The 17,211-nt window shown below is 36.4% G+C and overlaps 1 protein-coding gene and 1 pseudogene across 2 annotated transcripts in view; both read left to right on the forward strand.

Moving 5' to 3' along the window:
• The window catches only part of LOC132430956 (platelet glycoprotein 4-like), a 56,366-nt gene that overhangs the window by 16,269 nt on the left and 22,886 nt on the right, over positions 1-17,211 (forward strand). For both annotated transcript variants that reach the window (XM_060020331.1, XM_060020332.1), the window contains exons 2-3: positions 5,236-5,444; positions 11,422-11,582. In XM_060020331.1, coding sequence (XP_059876314.1) covers positions 5,325-5,444; positions 11,422-11,582 — 281 coding nt within the window. In that variant the 5' untranslated portion in view covers positions 5,236-5,324. The remainder of the gene's footprint in view (positions 1-5,235; positions 5,445-11,421; positions 11,583-17,211) is intronic.
• On the forward strand, positions 13,888-17,085 carry LOC132431342 (cdc42 effector protein 3-like; annotated as a pseudogene).

The raw sequence follows: 17,211 nt of genomic DNA on the forward strand, positions 1-17,211 counted from the left end.
CAAGAAGAAGATATAATAATTATAAATACATACACACCCAACATAGGAGCACCTCAATACATAAGGCAACTGCTAACAGCTATAAAAGAGGAAATAGACAGTAACACAATAATAGTGGAGGACTTTAACACCTCACTTACACCAATGGACAGATCATTCAAAATGAAAATAAATAAGGAAACAGAAGCTTTAAATGACACAACAGACCAGATAGATTTAATTGATATTTATAGGACATTGCATCCAAAAACAACAGATTACACTTCCTTCTCAAGTGTGCAGAGAATGTTCTCCAGGATAGATCGCATCTTGGGTCACAAATCAAGTCTCAGTTAATTTAAGAAAATGGAAATCACATCAAGCATCTTTTCTGACCACAATGCTATGGGATTAGAAATTAAATACAGGGAAAAACACATAAAAAACACAAACAAATGGAGGCTAAACAATACGTTACTAAATAACCAAGAGGTCACTGAAGAAATCAAAGAGGAAATAAAAGAAATACTTAGAGACAAATGACAATGAAAACACGATGATTCAAAACCTATAGGATACAAAAAAGCAGTTCTAAGAGGGAAGTTTATAGCTATACAAGCCTATCTCAAGAAACAAGAAATATCTGAAATAAAAAATCTAACCTTACACCTAAAGGAACTAGAGAAAGAAGAACAAACAAAACCTAAAGTTAGCAGAAGGAAAGAAATCATAATGATCAAGCAGAAATAAATGAAATAGAAACAAAGAAAACAAGAGCAAAGATCAATAAAACTAAAAGCTGGTTCTTTGAGAAGATAAACAAAATTGATAAACCATTAGCCAGATCATCAAGAAAAAGAGGGAGAGGACTCAAATCAATAAAATTTGAAATGAAAAAGGAGAAGTTACAACAGACACCACAGAAATACAAAGCATCCTAAGAGACTACTACAAGCAACTCTATGCCAATAAAATGGACAACCTGGAAGAAATGGACAAATTTTTAGAAAGGGATAACCTTCCAAGACTGAACCAGGAAGAAATAGAAAATATGAACAGACCAATCACAAGTAATGAAATTGAAACCATGATTAAAAATCTTCCAACAAACAAAAATGCAGAATCAGATGGCTTCACAGGTGAATTCTACCAAACATTTAGAGAAGAGCTAACACCCATCCTTCTCAAACTCTTCCAAAAAATTGTGTAGGAAGGAACACTCCCAACCTCATTCTATGAGGCCACCATCACCCTGATACCAAAACCAGACAAAGATACTACAAAAAAAGAAAATTACAGACCAGTATCACTGATGAATATAGATGCAAAAATCCTCAACAAAATACTAGCAAACAGAATGCAACAACACATTAAAAGGATTATACACCATGATCAAGTGGGATTTATCCCAGGGATGCAAGAATTCTTCAATATATGCAAATCAATCAATCTGATATACCACATTAACAAATTGAAGAATGAAAACCATATGGTCATCTCAATAGATGCAGAAAAACCTTTTGACAGAATTCAACACCCATTTATGATAAAAACTCTCCAGAAAGTGGGCATAGAGGGAGCCTACCTCAACATAATAAAAGCCATATATGACAAACCCACAGCCAACATCATTCTCAGTGGTGAAAAACTGAAAGCATTTCCTCTAAGATCAGGAACAAGACAAGGATATCCACTCTCACCACTATTATTCATCATAGTCTTGGAAGTCCTAGCCACGGCAATCAGAGGAGAAAAAGAAATAAAAGGAATACAAATTGCAAAAGAAGAAGTAAGACTGTCTCTGTTTGCAGATGACATGATACTATACATAGAGAATCCTATAAATGCCACCAGAAAACTACTAGAGATAATCAATAAATTTGGTAAAGTTGCAGGATACAAAATTAATGCACAGAAATCCCTTGCAATCCTATACACTAATGATGAAAAATCTGAAAGATAAATTAAGGAAACACTCCCATTTACCATTGCAAAAAAAAGAATAAAATACCTAGGAATAAACCTACCTAGGGAGACAAAAGACCTGAAAGCAGAAAACTATAAGACACTGATGAAAGAAATTAAATATGATACCAACAAGTGGAGAGATATACCATGTTCTTGGATTGGAAGAATCAATATTGTGAAAATGACTATACTACCCAAAGCACTGTACAGATTCAATGCAATCCCTATCAAATTACCAATGGCATTTTTTATGGAACTAGAACAAATAATCTTAAAATTTGTATGGAGACACAAAAGACCCCCCATAGCCAAAGTAGTCTTGAGGGAAATAAATGGCGCTGGAGGAATCAGACTCCCTGACTTCAGACTATACTACAAAGCAACAGTAATCAAGACAATATGGTACTGGCACAAAAACAGAAACATTGATCAATGGAACAAGATAGAAAGCCCAGAGATAAACCCACGCACCTATGGTCAACTAATCTATGACAAAGGAGGCAAAGATATACAATGGAGAAAAGACAGTCTCTTCAATAAGTGGTGCTGGGAAAACTGGAGAGGTACATGTAAAAGAATGAAATTAGAACACTCCCTAACACCATACACAAAAATAAACTCAAAATGAATTAGAGACCTAAATGTAAGAGCAGACACTATAAATCTCTTAGAGAAAACATAGGAAGAACACTCTTTGACATAAATCACAGCAAGATCTTTTTGATCCACCTCCTAGAGTACTGGAAATAAAGACAAAAATAAACAAATGGGACCTAATGAAACTTCAAAGTTTTTGCACAGCAAAGTAAACCATAAACAAGATGAAAAGACAACCCTCAGAATGGCAGAAAATATTTGCAAACGAATCAACAGACAAAGGATTAATCTCCAAAATATATAAACAGGTCATGCAGCTCAATATTAAAGAAACAAACAACCCAATCCAAAAATGGGCAAAAGAACTAAATAGACATTTCTCCAAAGAAGACATACAGATGGCCAAGAAGCACATGAAAAGCTGCTCAACATTACTGATAATTAGAGAAATGCAAATCAAAACAACAATGAGGTATCACCTCACACCAGTTAGAATGGGCATCAGCAGAAAATCTACAAACAACAAATGCTGGAGAGGGTGTGGAGAAAAGGGAACCCTCTTGCACGGTTGGTGGGAATATAAATTTATACAGCCACTGTGGAGAACAGAATGGAGGTTCTTTAAAAAACTAAAAATAGATTTACCATATGATCCAGCAATCCCACTACTGGGCATATTCCAGAGAAAACCATAATTCAAAAAGACACATGCACCCCAATGCTCATTGCAGCATTGTTTACAATAGCCAGGTCATGGAAGCAACCTAAATGCCCATTGACAGATGAATGGTAAAGAAGTTGTGGTACATATATACAATGGATTATTACTCAGCCATAAAAAGGAACAAAATTGAGTCATTTGTTGAGACGTGGATGGATCTAGAGACTGTCATACAGAGTGAAGTATGTCAGAAGAAGAAAAACAAATATCGTATATTAACGCATGTATGTGGAACCTAGAAAAATGGTATAGATGAACTGGTTTTCAGGGCAGAAGTTGAGACACAGATGTAGAGAACAAACGTATGGACACCAAGGGAGGAAAGCCGCAGTGGGGTGGGGATGGTGGTGTGCTGAATTGGGCGATTGGGATTGACATGTATACACTGATGTGTATAAAATTGATGACTAATAAGAACCTGGTGTATAAAAAAAATGCCATGAAAAATGGTTATAATTTTGTTATACATTTGGGGGAAAACCTAACTTTCCTTATTTTCTTAAAGAATTAATTAATATCAAGACTTTAAAAGAATTAAATGGTTCCTCAAGTGAAGAGAAATACTAATAAAATCATCAGAGCGGTATTTCTACCACTACAAAGCTAGGGAGGGAAAAACTGAGACCATAACAAAATATAAGTTTTATTATTATAGTCATGAGGATGACAAAAATACTGTTTGTGTGTCTTTTCTGTCTATAGCCTCCATTCTGTTGGCATTTTTGTTTTCCTTTGCCAGGGGCATTTTGAAGCAGGGAATAATTTTTTATAAATACAAAGCACATTCCATTTATCAATGTCAGGTCAACCCCATTTTAAAAAATGCTGTTGCAAACAAAATATCTCAAATGAACAGGTTTTTGAACACTAGAATAGCAAATTCTTACTAACTTTGTTACAGAAGGATCTACCAATTCCACTAAGAGTTTTCTTTCGATCTTTATGAAAGGAGCATATATTATATGAAGATACCAAAGATAAGACTGACTAGGTGAAATACATACTGACACAATCTACATATTTTAACAGAATTGGCATGAGTCAGCTGTCCATGACAAAATAAACAATATTGCATTTGAATATGTTAAAAAATTCATTTGAGACTAGTAAGAAACCAATGCTGTGACAGAAACTATGTATCCTCTACCTTACATATTTTCTTCAAATCTTTTTTACCTCACAACTATCTAAAAGTCAGTTACTAAAAATTAAATTGAAAATACTCTTCTTTAAAATATTTCAATGTTTTCAACACTGTGCATAAGAAAGAATTCAGGCATGAACTCAATATTCCTGACAGTGGAATTTTCTTTTAATGGTGCTTATAATTTTGATGATATTAGAGACTATTCTAGTATTATTTTCCCAACTTACCCATGCTTTTCTGTTTTAACAGATAGCTTATAAATGATTAGAAAAAATGATTTCTTCACAGACTCATCAGATCATTTCCTATAAAATCCCTATCTTTCTATTTGTGAAAAAGGAATAGTAAAGAAAACATCTGTCACTGTACTTGCTTAGGATTTGGATGGAAAAGACATCAGTCCACCCACATTCAGTTTGCAGGAGAACTCCAGGTAGGGTGCAGACAGATGGTTGTGTTTGAGTGGAGAAGTCAGATAGAGGATAAAGATGCCCGTAAGTGTCCCAAGCTGATGGAAGGTAGGCAGGGTGTGAGAGTACAGTAAGCATATTCTCCTTAGTTAATATTTCAGTGTGTTAATCATCCATAGAAAGAAAATTTAAGAGGAGAAATTTAAAGAAATGCTCTATGTGGCAATATGTATTACTTCTACCAGTGGTAGGTAGTTCAAATTAAGAAAGGACAAAACCTAGAAAGTTTGTATATTAAAAAAAGCATCTGTTTATTTATAACTGGCAAAATGATCTGTTTCAGTTGCATGTTTACTTTGATCTTTTTCTACTGGTATTTAAGTTTCTGCTTTATGATCTCCTTCCAATGATAGAACCAGACCTCCTGGAAACCACGTTCATCAGACCTGGGAGTTTGAAAGAAGCAGGCGCTGAACCTTAGTTTTTTCCCAGAACAAGAAAAATGGGCTGCGATCGAAACTGTGGGCTCATCGCTGGTGCTGTCACTGGTGCACTCATGGCTGTGTTTGGAGGTATTCTAATGCCAGTTGGAGACATACTTATTGAGAAGACAGTTAAAAAGGTACAAGTATTATCAAGACTGTTTCTTGTCATCCTGATTCATTCTATCTTCCATCCCTTTTTGGCTTAGGGTGCCTGTTTTATATTTCATTGTAACTGGCAATTCTGTGTCTTCGAGACAAAGGTGATAATGAACAATTGAAACTCTACATGATAGAGAAATGGTCAAAGCATGATGTGTATTCTATATGAATGCACTGTCATCTTAAGTCTAAATATCCAAATTTTGATAAAAAACTATATTAGGTATGCATATTAAAAGAAATAATTGCTTTTAATTATGTCCAAGAGTATGTTGATATGCTTTTTTTGCATAAATATATACCATTTTTTATTGAAAGAAATATTCTTTAAATTTATTGGCACACAGTTGTTCACAGCAGTCTCATGATTTTTTGCATTTCTGTGGTGTTGGTTGTAACTTCTTTTTCATTTCTGATTTTATTGGTTTGGGCCATTTCTCTTTTTTTTCTGATGAGTCTGGCTAAAGGTTTATCAATTTTATTTATCTTTTCCAAGAACTAGTTTTTAGTTTTGTTGATGTTTATTTTTTGTATCTATTTCATTTATTTCTACTCTTATCTTTATGATCTCTTTCCTTCTACTAACTTTGGATTTCTTTTTGTTCTTCTTTCTCTAGTTCCTTTAGGTGTGAGGTTAGGTTGTTTAACTGAGATTTTTCTTGTTTCCTGAGGTAAACTTGTATAGCTATAAATTATCGTGTTAGAACTACTTTTGCTGCATCCCATAGGTTTTGGATCATCATGTTTTCATTTTCATTTGTCTCTAGGTAATTTTTGATTTCCTCTTTGATTTCTTCAGAGATCCATTGGCTGTTTAGAAGTACGTTATATAGCCTCCACGTGTTTTCTTTTTCCAGCTTTTTTTTCGTGTCGTTTAAGACTCCCTTTTAATAAGATTATTGCACAGTCTGCACATAATAAAAGGCACTCTGGTCTAGTGTGGTGGAGTACATATAACTGATGGGTGATGGGATACAATGAAATAAAAGGACTAAATAGGGAGAGGAGTGAAAGTTGCAAACTGTAAGATAACCAGTTGAGTTATTGAAGGAGATGTATTCCTTAGAAGAATAAAAAACAGAGGTTTTAGAAGTGATTTGATATGAACATCAGATGTATTTCAAAGGTCAGTGCTCAGAGAGATTTGATCATTACTATAGAGATTACAGATAAAACTAAGCAATAGGTTCACTTTCTAGAGAGTCTGAATGTAGAGACAAAAAGACAGAGAAACTGGCCAACAGTAGGAGTCACATCTCTGAATTATGTGTAAACCCAGTGAGCCAAGTGTCTTACCCCTACCTCAAGAGCACTTAAGCTAATGTTGTTATTTCACAAATATATACAAGTTTTAGTACTGGTCAGTTTTTGTTTACCATTGAAATCACTGCAGATTACTTGCTTCATTTAATGGACTACTACCAAATTGGGAACGTTATTACCTGCATACAAACACTATTTAAAAAAAAAAAGAAGAATTAAAGTGCTTAATTTTAACAGATGAGAAAATCATCTCATGATGTTATCTAATTTTTAAAGTATAGATTTGGTACTCTACGATACCTTTCAATTCTAAAAGATGGTCCCCAGACTCCAGCATTTGAAATGGCCTAAAATAGTCCATACAGTTTACTTCATATATATATATATATATATATATATATATATTCATATTTCTTTACTGTTTATTTCCAAGGGATTTTTTTTTTCTTTTTGCGGCACACGGGCCTCTCACCGCTGTGGCCTCTCCCGCCGCGGAGCACAGGCTCCGGACGCGCAGGCCCAGCGGCCACGGCTCACGGGCCCAGCTGCTCCGTGGCATGTGGGATCCTCCCGGACCGGGCCACGAACCCGCATCCCCTGCATCGGCAGGCGGACTCCCAACCACTGCGCCCCACCAGGGAAGCCCCAGGGATGTTTTTTAAGGACTTCATGATTTTTATGCGTTATAGCTGAAAACTATTTTTTTTTTTTTTTTACCAGTAATTTAGACTATGATTCCTGGTAGATTTGTCTGGGCCAGCAGGTTTATGCAATCTTGCTAGACAGACTAAAAGTCAATGGCATGAGCTGCCATGTATGTGGAGAGTAGAAACTACCAAAGGACTTCAGAAAAAGGACAAAGTTTTGCCACTATTTACAAAGGATAATTTGTCACCTTGACATTCTTCATATCACTTGATAAATGCTTAGTGAATACTGTATAACATAGGTAATTTAAAATAAATTTTAATTTAATTTCCCTATGATATTAACTGCAGAACACCAAGAAGCAAATTAAAGATTTCTTTCTCTCAGCCTGTACACACATGCATGTGCATAATGCATACACATATTAGAAAAATTTTTGGACGTGGAAACTGCTTGTAATTGGTCCCAAATAGAACAGATTTTGGTAGTGAGTGGAGAAGATGAAAACTATTTTCAGTATGTTTCTGCTTTTTAAGGAAGTTTTGATTTCACTGGATGGAGAATAAATATATAAATAATTAAATAGCAGAAAAGGAAGTGCTACAGGATTTTACATGTTATTGCCACATAACTGGTTTAGACAGTAATGCTAAGAGCAAAGTAGTTAAAGCAAGATGGGAAGCGAGTGAGATGAGAGTTCTCCTTCTAAGGGGTGGATAGGATTTGTATAACAGTAGCCAACGTTTATTGAATGCCTGCTATGTGCTAACACTGTTCTAAATGCTCACATTTAATAAATCCTATAACAACCCATGAGGATAAATATTTAATTACACCATGTTCTACTTATTTTGACTTTGAAAAATACTAATTTCGTAGAGTTCAACTTAATATTATTATTACCCCATTTTACAGATAAGGAAACTGAGGTACAAAAAAATTAAATAACCTGCCCAAGTTTAAATGGTTAGCACATGACCAAACTGGGGATCAAACTCATAGCATCTTGTTTCATTGTTAACCACTTCACTCTAGGCTTTGAGTAAAGAAGCCAATGGACTTGGTCAGGCTGGAAGTAGGGTAAGGAAATCAACTCATAGATTAAAATATGCTACACATGATACTGTCTCCTGTACACTATAAGAGCCTTGAGAAATGGGACAATATATTTTTGACATATGTGCTCTACATACTTCATGCATAGGAAGATATCAAGGACATTTTAATAGTTATACTGAAGTTGCCAGTCATGTGGATGAGTACTGTTTTCCTGTAACAGCAATAATCAAATGACCATGTGACTAGATAAAAACTATTACTCTTCCCAACGTCTGCTTTCAAATTAGCAAATGTAGCAAAATAGAAGTTTCAAGGTAAACAAAATGTAGCAAATGTAGAAGTTTCAAGGTAAATGTCTCAACCCAGCTGGAGACCAAGCCATGTGAGAGTCATCAGGCTGGAATCCAGTCATTACTAGGGCTGAATCAGCCAAGTGCGAGGAGCTTAAATTATATTACTTTTTCTATACACATAATTAACACCTTTGTACTTCAAATTTAGCAAAAGATTTGCAAAATAGACAGATAGTCCAAAGTCAATTTAAAATCAAGGCCTCTTAAATTCACAAAGGACATAAAAACTTTTGCTCCCTTTAAAATTAGAGGAACTGATGATAAAATAATCTTAGTAGTCAATGAGGTCTATACAATTTTCTAGTACATATAGTAGTGTTAGGATCAGAAGAAATGCATTCCTATTCTGTTTCAGTATTTTTTTCTTTGTGAACAAATCGTGGTGTTATGCAAACCACACAAAATTGTAGTAAAAGACCTGATTCTCCATTATCTACTACTAAACTGTCATACAGTATTGAATCAGACATCTGTTTTCTGTAGGACCTAATTCTACCCCTAAAAAATGGATGGAATTAGATGACCCTAACTCTAATAGCTGATAATTCAATGCATTCATTTCAACTCTTTGCGTTTCAGCTTTCCCAGTTGAAAAAATATCTCCAGATGAACAAATAAGGCAAAGTGATTCATGGCTTTTAGAAAAAAGACATGATATGCTTACAATGCCTTTTGATATTAAATGCATAACCATTAGAATGAGGAAGTTTTCTGTCCTGCCAAGTACATTCTGTCACAGTCCCTTTTCAATTCTTTAAGTACTTATAGAGTTCCTTTCATTAAGAACTGAAATAAAATATGTGCCTTGAGAGGTACATGGTAAACAATTGATATTATATTAGTCCTTAAGATTCTTTTATCACTAGTGTGAGAGTAATAATGTGTAGGTTCGTGTGTTTTCTTGAAATGGGTAAATTAACACAGATTTCAACTTCAGTATAATTTCAGCTTCAACACCCTCATAAACACCTTTACATTTAGAGCAACAGCCGTAATACTTTATCTATGTGCAATATTGTCTTAATTTTCAGCTTACTATGGAAATAAGATTTTTAGGAGCACTAAAGCATTTTTTAAGGATAATTGGTTGTAAAAAAGTAAGATCTAACATCACTTTAGCAGCTCCAATGTACCCAGTGTAAAAGGATGGCAACAGCACAGGGTTTTGTAAAGGCATTAATACCGGATGCCCTGTTCTTCTCTAAGGAATTCCCTTATTTCTCCACTAAGTAATAAGTAAAGTTTCCTGAAGATATGAAACTTAACTTGACTTCTACCAACTAAGTGCAGAGGTGACAGGAACAAAAAATAGTAAAAACACGGTGTAAAAGAGGACCAGCCTAAGGGTCAGAGACTAGGATCCTCGTCATGATTCTACTTCTAGGTATTTGCCTCGGTTACCCTTGGGCCAGACACCCGGTTTCTCAGAGCCTCAGCACGCTCTCCTAGAAAATGTACTAATGTCCAATGTCCTTTCCTGATCCATCATTCTATGAAAGCAGGTGAAGGAAACAAACAGGTCAGACTGTCCCTGTATTCATGGGTCTTGTTAGGCTCATTTTGTGTGAAATACTTTTCTCCCTCTTCCTCTAGCACTAAGGTAAGTTGGAGCTTTACACCTGGGCATTCCTCGCAAGGTGCTTACTTGGAAACACTGCCTGCTACAAAGTCACCTTTGTCTGCGCTAGCTACTAGAGCTTCAGAGGCTTGCTGCTCAGAGAGTGAAAGCCTTGGAAGGAAACCACGAGACCATCTATAATTCCCTCGTTTTACAGATACTGAAATTGACCCAAGGAATCTGGTGACTTTCTACTCAGTCCCAGCTCCTAAAGCACAGGAGCCAATTTCTAATGTTGGGCTTTCTGATTCTGTCATTGGTATTTTTTCTGTATCTGTCTTTACTACAAGGAGCATCAAAGATTTTTAATGGATTTCACAAAAGAATAATAGGACATGTCCTTTTTTCATTCTTTTATCTAAAATGTAGTAACCTAATAGTAACGAATCAGACTGTTGTAATTTTTGGAAACACGTACTAATAGATTTCTGCAGATGTACTGAGAGTTAGGAAAGCCTCATTGAGCAGGGTTTGGAAGGGGAGAAGCGAAATTTGTGTTTTTCTTAGTCTGACAAATGTTAAGTGATAATCTTCCCTGGAACTGTCCAAGATTTGAAGAAAATGAAAAAGCTTCCAATACCACTACATTTTTCTCTCAGTTTTTCTGTTTTGCCTCCTCAGTCTACCTCACTGAAGGCAGAGGAGAGGTTAATGTTTGACCTGATAAGAATTTTTTGGAAAAAGTTTAATAAAATTTGCTTAATAAATTGTGTTACGAACTGTCGCAATATTGCCAAAGGGTCACTCCAAAGCTTGCCAGTGGCTGGCCTTACAATCGACAGACATGTCTACAATATTACACACTGATTCTCTTTGTAAAAGGTTAACTAAAAGAGATTGCTATCGTAACGTGTTGAAAATATTTCTGTTCCAAGCGTGTGGCAGGCTGCAAAGGTTCTCATGAGCAATGTACTTGAGCTTATTGCTTTCGGTGACTAACTAAAGGTTTTCAGCTCCCACAAGTGCCCATATTGACTACAAGTAAATAACCCAAACTTGTTTTCTTTTTCATAGGAAGCTGTCCTTGAAGAAGGTACAATTGCTTTTAAAAATTGGGTTAAAACAGGCACAGAAGTTTACAGACAGGTTTGGATCTTTGATGTACAGAATCCAGAGGAGGTGGCAGTGAACAGCAGCAAAATTAAAGTTAAGCAAAGAGGTCCTTACACGTACAGGTGAGCGAGTCCCCATAAAAAGTGGCATTCTTTCCTTGATCATATGTGTTTCTGAAAAAGCTTCCACCTGACAACTGCCATTGTATTGAAATGTACTTATTATTTTCTTGCCATTAACATACATTGAAATATTCTGTTTCTGCCTATATAAAACCCTAATCTAAGGATTTAATGATTATAAGAAATACAGACTTTATTATGAATTTACCAGCATCAATTAACTGCTCTACATTTAAGAAGTTACAGGTGCTTTACACTTGTAGCATATATTCTCAACAACTCTAGCAGTGTGTACATGTCAATCCCGAACTCCCAATCTATCCACACTGCTATATTTAAAATAAACAAGGACCTACTGTACAGCACAGGGAACTCTGCTCAATACTATGTAATAACCTAAATGGGAAAAGAATTTGAAAAAGAATAGATATGTGTGTGCGTATATAAATATATATATATATATATATATATATATCAATCGCTTTGCTGTATACCTGAAACTAACACATTGTTAATCAGCTATGCTCCAATATAAAATAAATATTAAAAAATAATAGTAATAAATAGAATTTAAAAAACAAGTCTAAAATATACATGCTAAATAAAAAACCATCTATCAAAGTTTTAAAACCAGAGCACTTTAAAATCCTAAAATTGAAAGCGTAGGTTATATGAGTGGTTCTCCAAGGGTGGCTCCTGAACCAGCCACATCAGCATCTCCTGGGAACTAAGTAGAAATGCAAATTCTCAGGCCCCACCTTAGACCAAATGAATCAGAGACTCTTGGTTTAGACCCCAGTAATGAGTTTTACAAGTACTCTGGGGGATTGCAATACACACTCAAATTTGAGAACAACATTAAACTGATTTTATGTAATTACAAGGCTGCTAAGGATTTCTATTCAAACTATTTTCCAGGTCTTAAGGGTGTTTTTATTCATCCAGTAGTTTCATTCTTATATTTTCTCCAGTACTTAGACTGAATAAGCTATACCTTTATCTACATTCCTTAACAGCTTAACACATTCTTGAATACAATCTTAGACATTAGCACTAGGGGGAAATAATTAGCCAGAACCTTTCATTTTGTAAATTTTGAAAACTCATTCCAGGGGATATGAAATGATTTACCAAGTTCACACATACCTAGGGACTGGTAACTCTTAGATTTTTGTGTCCATTTTCTCCTATCTAAGTTATAGACTATGTGTCTTTTCTAACTATTAAAGTAAGAAAAAGAGAGACTGAGGTGCTAAAGACACTAAACTTAACCAAGGATTAGAAATACACTTATGGTGCCCATATGGGAACAGAATTAAGTCCTGCTGTATGATTTGTTATAAAAATGTGTGATTTTTCCTCAAGAATAATTACAACTAGTTATATGCCATGATCAAGTATTATCACAAAATTTCATATTTGTAATGATTTCTTCGAACTCATAGTTTTACTTTCTTATCTGTTTCAGATGGTCTATAATTATATAATTTCTTTCCTCTCCATTCATTAATATATTTCTAGATTGACAACTCACACTCAAATATAATGAAATAACAGTAGTTGGGAGGGTGATGCCTGCTGCCGCAACACAGGAGCATACCTGTGAGCGTAAGCACGCATGCCGAGCGCCTCGGTGCCTATTCTGTCCTAGTAATTATCCCCACGTCTCCTGTCTCCAGGCACATCTGTGACTATTCACAACTCTGTCAAAGACGGCTTGGTTTTCACTGTTACAAAAACAAAAATAACCCTCACCTTGGAAAATATTTTTATTTTTTCATGGTCTATAGTTCTTATGTTATTATCAAAAGCCTATGTGAGTATTATCTTGGTCCAAAAAAAAGTTGTAGCTATGATGTGTACCTATGAAAATCTAGAATTCCCACATGACCAAATAAGAATCTAAGCACGGTTGTTTAAATATTCCTATCCTGGCCTGAGAGGGCAGGGAGCGCAGCTGCGGGGTCCAAGCAGTGGGGGGCGAGCCCGGAGACCCCGGCCCTGGGAGCCTTCACACAGCCTCTGCACAGATAATGCTGTGAGCAGGTGCTGGCTGACCTGGCTGGATTTGTGCGTGATGGGCAGGGGCTGAGTGTGCCCTCGGGAAGTGTGGGTCCCACACATCCACCTGTGTGGATCCCGCAGCAGCTGGGATCCTTGGCACCACTGGTTTCTCCACGCTGTGCCAGGGACTGGAGGATGTAGCCGGCTCTCCAGAAAGCCCCAGTCGGCTGTAAGTCCAAGAAGGTCTCCTACACCTCTGGCTCCTTTCACAGCCACTTCTGAGGCTGCTGGAGAAAAATGATGTGACAGTTCCTATCAAAAAGGATACTGGGGAAAAATAACATCCGGAAAGAAAGTGGCCGTTTTTGCGAAATCGACATTCTCCAACTCCAGAAGGGCAGCCAAGATCCTAATTTACCTGAAAGCTGCCAATAATAAGAAAGGAAAGAAATTCAAACAGAGGGGCATCTTGTCTCCCGATATGATCAGTCCTCCCCTTGGAGACTTCTGCCGGACCATTCACGTGGTCAAGGATGGCCAGCTCAATGTCTTCGGAGACATTTCCTTTCTTCAGGGGAACTCTGATCTTCTACCTGGAAACCAGGAGAAAGCACGCATGGGCCAGCTCCCTGGGTGTATGGAGTTCTTCAGGGTCCGCAGCACCACCGACTCCATGTTCACAGAAACGCTCACCCTGGTGCTCAAAAACACCATCTCCCTCCCGACTCTTGGAGGATCACAAGCACTCATGTTGCCCTTATTGTCAACGATGACATTCAATTCCAAACAGGAGTCCTTTGGTCCGGGAAAGCTGCCCTGGCTTAGCTGTGAGTGGGTCATGGAAGAGAACAGTATGGTCTATCAGGGGGGCGTTTCATGGGGGCTCTGGTGGGTCCCCATCCCAGTCCTGCCACTCTGCCAGCCTCTCCAAACTGTACCTCTACTGGGCAGCCAAGAATAATGTTTGACCATCCCGCCTGGTGTGAGTTCGTCAAGGAAAAGACTAAAAACCAGAGGAGTCCCTCTCTGATCTCACTGGGTTCCCTCCTCTTCCTGCAGCTCGATCTTGGGCCTTCATTTCTGGATGCAGTGCTGAAGGTCATGGATAAAAATAAGTAACAGTACACCTCTGGCTCTTTTCCTTTGGGGTAAAAGGTTTCAAAAATCAAAACAAAACTAACCACAGTCAAAGAGAAAGATTCACTGACTATATTTGCCATTACATGATGGGTTTTCTAGAATAACGTTCCAACAAAATTTGCAAAAACAGTTAAAAAAACAAACAACTGTCCTGACAAAGAGAGGAAGAGAGTCAGAACCCATTTTTGGCGGGCATTGCTGATGTACGGCTCACATTTTTTTGCTTCCAGACAGGTCAGAAATCTGGCTTGGCCAGGATTGGCACTATCTAGCTATGAAGGGCTGTGCCAGTCACATTAAGGACCTTTACAGTACTTTGGCATTTTCTGAGCAAGGGGAAGTCAAAATTTGTTTAACACCTAATCCTTTTTTCTAGACTCCTTTCTATATTATATTGTTTGGGTTCACCATAGCAAATTCTCCACTGTTAAAATTTTTCTCTGTTTCCACATTTGAACAACTTGATGGGTTTTGGAGATTTGCTTGTAGCTCTTATATATCCCTATATATTATATTTATATCCTGAAATTTTGACTGTCAGCAACATGTTGGTAAGACACAAGCAAAGTATTACAGTAAGTTATTTTAAAGTTAAAATATATTTTTATGTGCCTTTGGCTTTTTACTGAAGAGTCTACATTTTAGAGATACTACATCAAATGTGCTCATTTGACTTTTTCCATTGGCGTTCCATTGTAAGCTGTGCATGTTTGGAAAGGTGTCTTCATATTTAGCTTTATTTTTTTTTCTTCGTCTGTTATCACACTTTTCACAGCAGCCATAAATGGATTGTAAAGTGTAAAGGCACAGGTTACTCACAGTGCTTCTGCAGAGACTGTGGGCTACACCACATGTTATTTGGAAATATTTTAGGACAGTATATGCTTGCATTACATAGGTACTTTATACAACACAATAGAGTAAATGTTAAATTAATCAGTCAATAAATAAATATACTCTAAGAGAACTCAGTATGTGTGAGAATATTTGTTAGAATTTGAGAGCTGATCAAGTTTTTTGTTTAATTTTTTATTTGTTTGGAAGGGGTTATGTTTTTACTTTTAAAGATATTAACTGGAGTATCAGAAAACATAAACATAATATTGAATCCTGTGCTAGTCCTGCTCTGATAGGTGACAGTTAATATAAATTTTATTTTTAGAGGCTTTAACCTATCTCTCTAAGGGATGAAAGGGGGTGGGTTAGATATAATTGATTTACTTGGAGAAGCAATATGGGGAGGATTGGAGAAGAGAAGTTAGATTTGCAGCTAAAGTATGTAAACAATAAACTCCTATTTATATAACAATGTTAAAGGAATTTATGATCAACTGTGAGTCATCTTTTCTCATGATGTTGACAAAACAGAGTCCTTAGTGTCTGCTTGGATGCCTTAAATGATGGGAAAACGACTGGTCACCTTTCAGAAAAAGTTAATAATTTGAGAGTCTTCCATGTGTTGAGTTGAACCTGCCTCCCCATCAATTACACCCTGAACTCAACTGAAATTGGAAGTGGAGGAGGATGTCCCTCCTTAAACAGAATGGCTGCTAATGTGAGCTTGATGAAACTTTGACAAGGTGTGACATGGGTCAAAGCATGAAATTACCTGGATAGACATCTTAATTATTATTCCAACCTACATCTCTATGAAGACCCAGTAACTCCTTCTGAATATTCTCAGATCCAACATAAGTCTTTTTTTTTTTAATTACTTTGCTTTGGCAGGAGTACACAGAAAGCAAAACCTGAGGCAGATTCCTCCCTTTGACCTTATTAATACAAATTTTACAATTTGTATGGAAACACTAAAGACCTTGAATAGCCAAAGCAATCTTGAGAAAGAAAAATGGAGCTGTAGGAATTAGGCTCCCTGACTTCAGACTATACTACAAAGTTACAGTAATCCAAACTGTATGGTACTGGCACCAAAACAGAAATATAGATCAATGGAACAGGATAGAAAGTCCATAGATAAACCCACTCACCTATGGTCACCTAATCTACGACAAAGGAGGCAAGGATATACAATGGAGAAAAGACAGTCTCTTCAATAAGTGGTGTTGGGAAAACTGGACAGCTACATGTAAGCAAATGAAATTAGAACACTCCCTAACACCATACAAAAAAATAAACTCAAAATGGATTAAAGACCTAAATATAAGGCCAGAAACTATAAAACTCTTAGAGGAAAACAGGCAGAACACTCTTTGACATAAATTGCAGCAATATCTTTTTTGATCCACCTCCTAGAATAGTGAAAATAAAAACAAAAATAAACAAATGGGACCTAATTAAACTTAAAAACTTTTTGCACAACAAAGGAAACCATAAACAAAATGAAAAGACAACCTTCAGAATGGGAAAAAAATATTTGCAAATGAAGCAAACAACAGGGATTAATCTCCAAATATATAAACAGCTCATGCAGCTCAGTTAAAAAAAAAAAACCACCAACAGCCCAATCAAAAAATGGGCAGAAGAT

The sequence above is a fragment of the Delphinus delphis genome, chromosome 9 (assembly GCF_949987515.2).
Source record: "Delphinus delphis chromosome 9, mDelDel1.2, whole genome shotgun sequence".
Classification (NCBI taxonomy): domain Eukaryota; kingdom Metazoa; phylum Chordata; class Mammalia; order Artiodactyla; family Delphinidae; genus Delphinus; species Delphinus delphis.